We start from the raw sequence: 11,532 nt of genomic DNA, 5'->3' as shown, positions 1-11,532 counted from the left end.
TGGCACAACCACTCGGGGGGGGGGGGGGGGAGGTCAGCCACGAGCCCCATTTTGTACCAATGTTCAAAAAGGTGACGACTTACCCCTAGGTGCACAACTCGGGCCAAAGGCAGGACTTGAAACCTGGCTGAGGTAGGAGGCAAAAAGCGATGAGGTCAGGAAGCGTTCTGGCTGGAAAATCCCCATCATTTCCTGCTCCTGCCACAGGACATATGGGTCCATCTTCCAGGTGCCCTTGTCCCGATTCCTCACATCATCCCTGCTGCAGGCACTTGGGGTGGGGAGAGCAGGGCTCCTTGGCAAGGAGCCAGACCTGAGGTCAAAGCCTCCAGCCTTGGACCACCTTGGCGATGGCAGTCAACCACTCCTGGCACTAGGTGGGAGAAGGGCACAAGTTCCCTGGGTTAATCGAAGCCTATACATAGGGGTTAACGGGATGCTGCAAAGGAGGGGGCAGACATGCCGGCGATTGTCAACATCAAACCGGGCTATGGCCTCGGCAGTGTTCAGAGAACAGGTGGCACCTGGTTGAAGACAAAACAAAACAACATTATCACTACTTTAGAGCAGAGAGGGAGGGAGGGCAGGGCAGGGCTGGCACATACTCAAACTCCCTTTGCTACCTTGCCTGAGATGGCATCACCAGACGAGAGGTGGAAAGTGGCTCAGAGCGCATCTGCAAAAGGCAGAGCCAAGACCCCGACTCTGAAGTCCAAGGGCTTGCCAGCGAACAAGAACAGAAACCAAGGGCTGAGCAGGTCCAGGCAGGAACGTGACAGCAATCATGGTGTCATCGGGGTGGCAAGGCCACCCAGCTCGCCCCATGCCAAGCACTCTTTAAGAGATGCCACAGGGACCTTCCTGCCTCAGCATCCTCCTCCTCCTACCCCCTCGGACCCCAGGCCTCCTTCGCCCACATAGCTCCCACCCCGCACCAGCAAATCCTGAAGTTGGAATAGAGGGGTGGGAGAACACGACCAGATCAGCAAGTCCAAGCCCTCTCATCGTGCAGAGGATGGCACAGGGCCAGGGAGATTAAATACGTGGCCTGGCTGCCATGTGAATCGGAGTGCTCTCAGCCCAAACCTAGAAGCTTCAGTGTTTGCATCCTTTTTCTATCATATACACTATACACTGGCAAGAATGTTTTCATTTTTGAATTTATTAAAATGATTAACCTCAATACTGCAAGTGCATGTACAAAATATTTGTAAAAAAATGTTTTGTTTCTTTGAATGAATTGTAAAGAACTTACCTCAAATGCTGAAAAAGTCCTTTTTGCATTCTTTCAGTACAAGGAATACAGAGTATCTCAAAAGTATTACAACTCAAACAATTTAAACAGTCATTTGAAAAATGATTTAAAATGGAATACTTTACATAGATTTCTATGATTATCTCCTAAGCTCTCACAATGTCAGCGAATTTTTACCCATCATTGCATAAGCTCAAGCCAAGAGTTCTGTCCTCACACATTCGGCCCCCACCCACGGCTCTCGCTATCCCCCCAAGGTGAGAGTGCTCTTGAGATGGCATGGCCAGTGGCTTCCAAATGCCTGTGCAGAACAACCTCTGAGGGGCAACAAGCGATGACAGATTTTTCCATCAGGGTATCAATGGCATGAGACCAAAGGGACAAGTCTCAAAAGAGATTGACAAAATAAATAAGAAAAAAGAAATCTCAACTTAAAAAGCAAGAATGAGAAATGTAATTAAAGATCTTTATTACTTTACAATGAAAGCTAGAACCCACGGAAAGGTGGCCCCAAGAATGCAAAGAACCAGCCCAGGCTAGTCCTCTCCCCTCCCCGACTCGGATCCCCCAATGCCCCAGACCCCAACATGAAGAACTAGCGATTTAAAGGACAGGACATGATTCCGAGCCCTGGAGTCTAGACTTCCCTCTGGGAATAGGACTTTGCCTCCCTGGATATCCTAGCTTTCTTAAATAGGGATGCTCTAAGGATTAAAGTCCAGAGGGGCTGAAACCCCTTGTAGAAAGACTATGACATGGCAGCCTAAGAAATCTACACCCACCAAGTGGGGACAAGGCGGATGGCTTCTCAATGAACGTGGGAAGGGCTAAAGTGTGCAGTCAACAGAGAAGACAAGATTAGGGAACTAACTCCTGGGTGAATGAAGAGGCTAAAGAAACCAAAATGGCGGGTGGCAAGGCTGGCTACCCCCTGGCATTTCCATTTAAGGATGGAGCTGGACCACATCTATCCAGGTAGACAGATAGCTATTGGCTCTCCTAGCTTGGGCCTATCCCTTCCTACTTCTGCCAGGCCTGGGTTCTACTCTCTAGACACGGCCAGAAGGGAGCCATGAGAGCCATTGTTCTGACGAACACCAGCTGCCACAACAGCCCTTCGTTGGTTTTCAAACTCTGAGTTCAATGATTTATAAAATAATCCATAAAAATGATACAAGAGTCTGGCATCAACACCAAAGTTGTGACCAAAGTTGCTTTGTTCATTATATTACTTCGAATTCATCTTCCCTCTCCTCAAAGTGCTTTACCCAGTTCTCCTCTTGGCTGTGAGCAACAGGAGGTAGGAGTGCCCGCTGGCGCGGGCCTCCGAGGGGGCAGGCGGGAACCTTGTTGGCCTATGTCATTGGCATGAATGTATAGAAACCTTCCTGGTAAGTTCTTTTAATGTCTTATGACAAAAATTTCTCACAACACACAAATATTTACAACATGTACAGTGTTTTCAGTCCTTTACATTGAATCTCCAAGACAAACATTTTATAGGGCACCACAGAACAAAAGCTGTGACTCAGGTTTTTATTTCATAAACTATTATAAGTTAAAGTGAATAGATTTCTTTATATTCCTTGTAGCATTTTACAAGTGCAACAGAAAACGATGAAGAACCGAATGATGAGCTGTGGGTCATGGGGTAAATGTTGCCTGGTGTCACCACATTGTTTCACAGCAAATTTTTGAAAAAATAAGCACCAATCATTCTTGCAAAGAACAATTTTATCTAAAAGTATTGAAAAGTGTTAAATACAAGGTGTTTAATTTACATAACAAGCAATAAATACACCATATATCCAAACTTCCGTTCTGCATACTGCTACCCTCGTACATATAATGTACTAAAAAGTTAGCAAACTCTCAACACCTTTGTAATTGTACTTTTTTTTTAAAGAAATCAATTTGACTTCCAACCAACAGTTTGCTACTATGACAAAGGCCACAAAGAGTACATCCGGGACAGCGTACAGTGTAAAACGGACAAAACTCCAAGGGGGAAACATCTAGCAAGTAAATCAAAAAGCCGTAGGTCATTGCTGGTGATAGTCACATGTACTAGAAAACGTTAATATGCTACTACGGTGATTTTTTAAATTACGGTTTAGTCGATATTAAAGAGCCCACGAATGCTCTTAAGTTTTGTTAAAAATCATTGTGTAGCCACATCATTGTTTTCACTGTCCTGCATGGAAAGTTGCTCTATCTCTCTGTACAATTTTGCTCGAGCCTTTATTTTACAACAGGGCATCCCCTTGACCTTAGAATTGCACATCAGAAGGCTATTTAAAAAGTACAATAAAAATGGCGCCAGTCAGGCGTAGGAAGAGTCCGTTTGCTGTACACTCTCTACAATATTAAGCTGATCAAGGAATACAGGAAGTGCTGCCCTCGGGTCTTTCAGGTGAGGAATCATTGAGACTGGAATTACTCATATTTCTCTGACGCGGATCCTGGGGATAGTTGAGCCCAGCCATGGCTTAGGCGTTGAGCCTCAGAGACTGGTCTTCTCTCCTCCTCGAGGAAATGTCGATGTCAATCGAGTCTTTGCCTACGATGAGCCTGAGCCGCTTGGCCGGAGGAAGAGGGATGAAGTCGTCCTCGAACTCATCTTCGTAGTCCTCGTCCTCGTCGTCCTCGTCGTCCTCGTCGTTGTCATCTTCCTCTGAAGAGGACGACTCCTCGGCGCTCTCCTCCTCGTACTGGCTGTAGTCGTCCATGTCCATCCTCGACTCCAGGAGGGACAGGGTCTCCTGGCAGCAGAGCCCGTTGTCGCCACGGAGCTCCTCTGCGTAGGGGCCCCGGCTCTCCTCCTCACGTTTGAGCTGAATCTTTAATTTGGTGGCGCTGCCGCCGCCTGACCCTGAGTTAAACCCGTTGTTGAGCTTGGCCACGTACAGGCTGTTGTCTTTGTCGTGGTCTTTGCTTAGCTTGATGCTGATTTTGGAAGCGTTCATGCCGTCGCTGTCTTGGTCGTGGGCCTTACTGCTGCTATCGTGGCGTCTCCGCAGAGTCAATTTGGGGATCCCAGAGCTGTTCTCTAGGATTAGCTGGGCATCGTACCTCGTGATGCGACGTTTTTTTTTGCTTTTTGCAGTTCTAAAGTTGTCTTTTGTTTTGAAATGCTCAGGGGTCCCCACAGAACAACCCCCCGTGGCGGCAGGGACGCAGTCCTGGCGGCTAGCTGGCCCGTCCACTCTGTCCCTGGACTCTCCGTGGTCAGAGTGAGAGCTGATGAGGTCGGGCACCGCTTCATCACCCTCAGGAGCATCCAGGACCGAGATGGGCTCCTCTGCTTTTGCAAACTGTTTCAAAAGTTTTCCTTGTCGCGATTTCTTTTTGGCCACGCTTATGTCATCCTTTGGGGCCCTCCCCTCCCCTTTTGGGGATGTGGCTTCATGAGCCTTTTCCTGGTCACGCACTGCATGGCCAACGGGCGGCTCCACGGTGTCCGTGTCTGTGCCAGGGCCCGTGCCCATCCAGGTGCTCGGAGAGTTGCCTGACAGGTTTGGTTCGAGGGCCGGCTCAGAGGTCTCCTTCCAATTGGTTCTCGTCCTCACTGACCTCCGAGTGATGTAGGCAGACCCCCCATCCTGCTCGGTGGCCCCGTTCACAGGCCCCTGCCGGTGTTCTCGGGCGGCATGGCGGGTCAGGCACCCGCTGGCCGCTGTGGCACTCGCTGGTCCCTCGGCTGTCTTGTCCTTTTTGATGGGCAGGTTTTTGTAGAGAACCACTTTGGGCTCTTTGAGGACCAGGTTGCCCACCTGGAGCTTCCTCGAGGTGCCCTTCTGCTCCGGCCTTTTGCACTGGTTTCTTAGCTTTATCTTGGAAAGTAAAGGCTTGATGGCAGGCCTTTTCAGTTTCTTTGGTACCCTGGGATTGTGGATAGGAGTGAGTTTGGATGAGGTAGTGTCAGAGGACGCTGGTATCCGGGACACCGACGACGACGACGGCCGTGCTAACGATCGGTTCTTGCTACTCTTCTTTACGCCAACAGATGATTTCCTGTTGGAAGCTGTAAAGAAAAACAACAGAATCAGGGAAAGTGCAGGCCACGCGATGGTTCTGACAAACAGACCAAAGGCCAAGCAGAGAGGGGAAAAGGGTCATCTCTGGCCAGTTTCTGGATGGCAGGAGTTGGGCGACATGGATTTTCTTTGTACAGATTTGCTTATAAATATTTCCATTTATGGAGCATCTATTACTTTTTGAGGGAAAACTCCTCCATGGCTAAAACAGCTCTCACCACTAGGAACTTCGATTTCACTCTCAGTCTTTTAAAAACCGCATCCTAATGTCAGCCTCAAATGAAACAATTAGAATTCTTACCCTCCATTTTTCCACATCTCAGGACATTTCTAAACAGGAGAAAGAGGAAATAGGGAAAAAGTTGCACTTCCTCACGAAAGCTTGCTTAGTGCAATAGTATTGAGTTTGAGTGAATCATCCAGGTAATGGCTGTTGCTGGTCTATGGCTTATTCCCAAAAGGAACCGAGCTCCAGTCGGACAGCTCTGAGTGGGCAGTCGGCCAGCAAGGTCAGTCTGAATGGCCAGGCCCCCCTCTTTTGAGGTCACTGGCCCCAGAAAAGACAGAACTGAAACATGGGTGCAGTCAGGTCCCCTGAGGATGGGGAAGGCGGAGGGCCAGGCAGAACTTGGACTCAGGAGCAACGCGTAGGAATGAAAGCTTGGAGCCGGCCACGGCAGAAGAGGATGCCCACATACATCACAGACTCGTGCCGTCCTCGTCTCTGGACCTTTCGCCCTCCTCCACCCTGACTCCCCGTCTCGCGGAGGCTCCACACTTCCTGATGACCCCCCCATCTCCTCTCCCACAGGCTGCACCCCCTCTGGGAGCCCTCAGATGCCCCCACCCCATCTGCTGCATCCGGCCGCGTGACCTCAGATGGCAGGGACGCTCGCCCGATGGGAGCTCGGCCTAGCACACGTCTGTCCTCCAGCATCTCCTCACAAGTTCCCAGCTCACCCTATCCCTGGGAGAGCCGCTCTCTACCCCCAGCCCCCCTCATGGCACGCGCCTAAGTCCTCCCGTTCCCCGCTTCCTCTCCTCCGAGCCTGGCCTGGGTCCCCAGGGCCGGCCCATCAGAGCAGCCGCTTACTAAGCCTCTTGCGGACTGGCTGTGGACCCAGCGCAGACGGGTCCTCCAGTCTGGATGCTCACTTGGGGGACTTCAAAGGGGCACAGACTGATGGCCAGCTGCCTCCTCCAATCTGGGCCCAGAAGAGCCTCCAAAGTCAGGTGACGGGCAGCTTGGGCAGAGGTCCTCGTTAGTGTATGCACACGCCAGTGGCAGGGGTCGGCGTGCTGGAAGGCCCCGGGCGCGGGACAGGCACCCAGAGTCTTGGAAGGGGACAATGCACGTTTGGGACGATGCCAACAGGAGCGCCGGAACGTCCTTCCAAAAAGCCAGGCCCACCCTGGACACCTGCACTGGCCTCAGACAGCAGGAGGACGCCTGGGCGGAGCCAGGCTGGACACGACAAATGTGGAGAGCCTCGGGGGGAGAGGCCACGGACAAGAGGCCCGCTGCTTGCCCGCTCGCTCGCTGTGCTTCTCGGAGGCTTGGTCAGTCTCTTGTTTTTCCTTTGGGGTCCCCTTTGGCTCCGTCACACCCCAGCATGCTGGCCGGGGCCTACCCTGTCCCATCCTCCGTTGCTCCCTTCTCTTAGACTGTCCCTCGGCCGGCCCCTGGCGCCTGCCCTCTGGCTGCAGGGGGGGACGCGCACATCGTCCTTGTGATGACACGGGCCGTGGCAGCGCTCCGGGAACATGCAGCACATCCATGCGAGTCCCTGGCAGCGCCCCTCCCACGTGGCTTGTCGTCAAGGGCTCTGGCCCTGCGGCTCTGCTTGTCGGCAAATGGCTGACACTCTCATTCTCTGGGGGGGTAACCCCAATAGTGGAGGGGGTCACTGGAAGCCCCCCTCTGGCCCTCCTTATCTCTTTCCCTTTCTCGGGGTCTCTCTTTTTCAGGCCTCCATTGCCTTCCGTCTTAGAATCCATCCTGTGTCCTGGTCCCAAGGTAGGACAGCGGTAAGGGCCTGGCCATGGGAGTGAAGTGACTCGCCCAGGGTCCCACAGCGAGGAAGCATCTGAGGCCCAATTGGAACCCAGGACCTCCCCCCTTTCTCCAGGCCGGGCTCTTGATCCACTGAGCCTCCTGGATGGCCCTGTCAGTTCACTTGTGGTCCTGCTGTGAGAAGAGAAACCAGGGACGCCAAGAGCGCTCCCATCACTCGATCGGAAGCCGGAGATGAGCCCACAGCCCTGACAGGTGCCTGCCCTCTACATGGGGGGGTTCCCAAGTGACTGAGCCCCCCACGGGGAGGGGAACATGGGCAGCAGCCCCACTCCCTCCTGACAGGCCTCTAGGGGGACCGAGAGAGTTCTGCCAGCCCACCCCGGGGCCCTCACAGGACACCCCCATCCCCGGCATGCTCTGCTAAGGGTCCGGCCGGCCCGCACTTACTTGCGTCGGTTTTTTCCTGAGTGGTGTCTGCATCCGTGTTGGAGCTGACGGACTGGCTATCGGAGTTCTTGCTGCTGTCGCCCAGCTTTTTGAGCCTGTTTAAGCGCTTGTCGGTCTCTCTCAGCCCATATTTGCTGTTGATGACAGGAGCGGGCGCGGGCAGGCCCACTCTCGACTTAAAAGCACCAGTGCCCCGCCTGCAAGAGAGCATGACACGCCGGTGGGGAGGGGGCCCAGACCCACCACCTCCAAGAAGCCCCCGTGATTGAAAGAAGCATCTGTGGGTGACTCGGCCACTGGCCGCTTCTCATGGCAGGGCCCCAGGGCTCCCCCATCTTCCCCCAAGACATCTCTGTGTCCACAGAAAGTGAGCCAGGGGAGGGGGTGGGGGGGCACGAGAGGACACTCCGGGGCCCAGAAACAGCCCAGCGAAGGCCTGGGAGGGGCCGGGCCACCCAGGAGCCTTTCCTGCCTATCCCAGAGCCACTGAGCCTGCCATCAGGGGGGTCTGAGTGGGCATGCTCAGGGTGCTGTGGTAGGTGGGTGGAACGCAGCATGGAGGAGGAAGCCGTGGGAAGAGCCGCAGAGATACCAGACTCGGAGCCGGAAGGGGACTTGGTCTTCCAGGCTCAGATTCTCATTCACAGAGGATGAGGCATGAGGAGGCAGAGCAGACTAGGGACCCGAACAGAAAGTATTCAAGGCAGATGAGCTGGGTTCAAATCCTACCTCAAAGGCCGCCCCGGCCTTTCCTAAGGGCTCTGTGTAATTTGTGGAGGTTTTCCCTTACAAATGGTCATCGGTCACCTGCTCGTCTGTCCTGAGCATCCAGATGCCCAATCAGCACGCTAGAACCCAGCCCCGGACAAAGGCACCCCCTTGGGGGGGCTTGGGGCCCTCTGTCCAGCCCCACACCCTAGACCTGCTAGGGATGGGCCTGGAGCACGGATTCAAACCTGGAGCTTTGCACACCAGTGTGTTTCTGGGGGATGGGCTCCCCACATTACATCTGAACTGTACCGCATGCATGTAGCACGACACGGACGAGGGGCCCAGGACCCCAGAATGGCAAGGGAGCCCCATTGGGAACAAGAGCTTTCTCTGGCAGTCTGTAAAAGGCTCAGTGACACAGAATTCTGGCTCTGGGTTCATCTCTACACCAAGGAAGGCCTGGGTTACCGGAGGCCCTGCTGAGACCAGGGACTCTTCCTTGATAAAGGTAACCTCGTTCTACAGACGAGGAAATGGAGGGAGTCAGAGGTCATATGATTCACCTAGGGTCACAGAGCTAGCAGGTGGCTGAGGCAGGATTTGAACTCGGGTCTTCCCGACTCTAAACCTAGGCCTCTAGACACGGTGGTATCTGGCCTTGACAGGCAACTACAGAGGCCCAATCGACTGAATCCAGCTAGGCACAGAAGACGCACACTCTGCCAAGCGTTTGGTCCCCAAATCTCTGTCTTTCTCTCAAAAACTCTTGTCTTCCACCTCAGTATCACGTCTAAGACAGAAGAGCAGCAGTAGGCTTGGGGCTCTGGCAATGGTGCCCCTCTGCTGCCCCCCCAGCCTTCCAACCTGGCTCGGGGGAGGGGGACATGGTGGAAACTCCCCCCGGAACGGCTTTTTCCTTAGCAGGAAGGCTGGGGTCACGCTTAGCTCCGTAAGGCCCCCACGAGACAGACCCAGCCGCGTCCTCAATGGGAGGGTTCCACAGGTCGGGTGGAATTGCGAAGGAGCAAACTAAAACTCTCTGAGAGTTCTCTAACGGGAAGGCGTGCCGGACTTGGGGGGCCAGGCTGGATGGCCGCCTCAGGATGGAGCTGGGGGGCTCTCGTCTGGGGGCTGCCCCCCAGGGCTCGCCAGAGCCAGAGACAGGAGAGAGGTGGGGAGACCAAGTGGAGAGGAGGCAAGGGAGGACGGACAGAGGGCGCGCGTCCTCGGGGCTGCCGGGCCGCGTACCTTTCACAAGTGTAACACTCGCAGTACTCGTTGTTTTCTCCAAAAAACCCGTCTCCATAGTAACAAGAGATCTCTTCTCCGGGCTCGATGTCCCTCAGGGCTTTCACGCAGGCCGTGTCCCGGCCAGTTGAAACAAACTGTAAAAGAAGCAGCCGGATTCGGCCTCGTGAGCGAAGGTCTCGCGCACCAGGCCAGGCCTCCACTCAGACTGGGCTTTTCCGAACGATACCTACCTTACAGTTAGGTCTGCAATCTGAAAAATGTCCAAAAGATAAAGTCAATTAAGTGCTGATAAGATCTGAAACACGAATAATCACAGAAGCCTGAAATAAGCTTTCAAAGTGTGCCGAGGCTCGCGGCTCGCGCCAGGGCGGAGGGGGTCAGTGGCGGGGCGGGCGACTGGGGCGGGCTGGGGCTTGGTCTAACTGGAGGCCGCCTTCCCGGAGGGCCCGGCCTAGCCTCTTACCATGGTTTATAAAGGCCGCCGGGCCGAGCCAGAGCTGGGCGCAGTTCTTCCTGGTGGAGTACATGACGCTGAAGTCGTTCTCTCCGTGCCGAAGCAGCATGTTCTCCTCTATCTCCGAGAGTTCAGCAATGCAGCCCACCAGCAACTCGATTTTGTCATTCCGCTTCCTGTGGGAAACAGGCGAAAAGGACGGCCGTGAAGGCCTTGTTTGCCGGCGCCTCGTGCTTGTCCACTCTGCTGGGCTGCTGTCGGAGACCCCCTCCCCGCTTGCCCCGGGGCCGTTTCTAGCCCCCTCCCGGGCACAGGCAGCCCCTCGGAGGGCTCGTAGTTACCACTCTTTCGTGGCCACGATCTTGGCTCCATTCTGCTCCGACGAGTATCTGTTGCAGGGCAGGATTTCAAATCCACTGTCAGTTGCAAACATTCGCAAATAAATAAATACCTAAAAGAGGGGCGAGAAGAGTTTTGGGCTAAGTCTGCAGTGCGCGGCCTCGTCCCCAGACACGGGAGGCCTCGGGTTCTGTGCGGACGGACGAGGGAGATCCGTCACGCCAGGCCCAGCGCGCGGGACGGGCCTCCTCCCTCTGGCCGCCTCCGGCCACACACCTTCCCCCCCCCCCCACTGGACCGACTTCAGCAGCTGCTGCGGTCAAATGCAGGGGAGGGTCCTGCGCTGGAAGCCAGGCTTGCCCCTCCCCCCCAGCCCCCCAAAGAGGGGGAGACCCCCCAAGAGGATACGTACATGTTCTTTGAACAACCGCTCTTGCGTTTTATTCTTGTTAAGAAAATAGTGCCGGGCCCATTCGCCTGACGTCAGGCATTTGAAGGCCTTCTCCAAGTGCTCGTCTTTTTTAAAGCGTTCGATCACCTCCTTCAGCTCTTCCTGCCTTCCTTTAATAGGTCGGAATCTGGGAAAACAAACGGACCCCAAAGGCTTCAGCACGAGGGGCCACCCTCTGGCCTTCCAAGTCAGGCCCCGCCCCCAGCCCGGCCCCCATGGGCGGCTTGGATTTCCTCATCTGGCTTCCTCTGGTGCATTCAAAACAAACTCCTTCACTAATTTCACTAGGTATTTCCCAATTATATGCCAGTTTTCCGCCCCCTCAGGCGAGGAGAGGCCAAGAGGTGGCCCTGAAAAGTCCCAAAGCTGGGAATGACCCCCAAGAAACAAAGGTCCTGGAGAGGAGGGAGGCAGCTCGCCCTCTAGCGGCCACACGGGGTAGGGCCAGTCCTGGGCGCCAGGGGCCCAAAGGAAATGCCTGGCGGGGGCAAGCCCCCCCCCCCATGCGGGCCTCCCTCCAGGGAGGAATGACCGCTGGGGGAGGGGGGGCTCCCCACCTTCTGCAGCCCC

General features: G+C 54.7%; 1 protein-coding gene across 4 annotated transcripts in view; it reads right to left on the bottom strand.

Moving 5' to 3' along the window:
* Positions 1 to 1,144: 1,144 nt before the first annotated feature.
* Positions 1,145 to 11,532, bottom strand: part of KMT5B (lysine methyltransferase 5B) — a 51,551-nt gene continuing 41,163 nt past the window's right edge. For 3 of the 4 annotated variants that reach the window (XM_001362441.4, XM_007505651.3, XM_007505652.3), the window contains 7 exons: positions 10,924 to 11,089; positions 10,514 to 10,623; positions 10,182 to 10,348; positions 9,949 to 9,968; positions 9,716 to 9,852; positions 7,757 to 7,953; positions 1,145 to 5,279 (listed from right to left, as the gene is read on the bottom strand). In XM_001362441.4, the coding sequence (XP_001362478.2) occupies positions 3,745 to 5,279; positions 7,757 to 7,953; positions 9,716 to 9,852; positions 9,949 to 9,968; positions 10,182 to 10,348; positions 10,514 to 10,623; positions 10,924 to 11,089 (2,332 nt within the window). In that variant the 3' untranslated portion in view covers positions 1,145 to 3,744. The other variant, XM_007505653.3, reaches the window with a different exon arrangement.

This window comes from Monodelphis domestica, chromosome 6 (assembly GCF_027887165.1).
Source record: "Monodelphis domestica isolate mMonDom1 chromosome 6, mMonDom1.pri, whole genome shotgun sequence".
Taxonomy (NCBI): domain Eukaryota; kingdom Metazoa; phylum Chordata; class Mammalia; order Didelphimorphia; family Didelphidae; genus Monodelphis; species Monodelphis domestica.
This window is presented reverse-complemented; position numbering and strand designations above follow the sequence as displayed.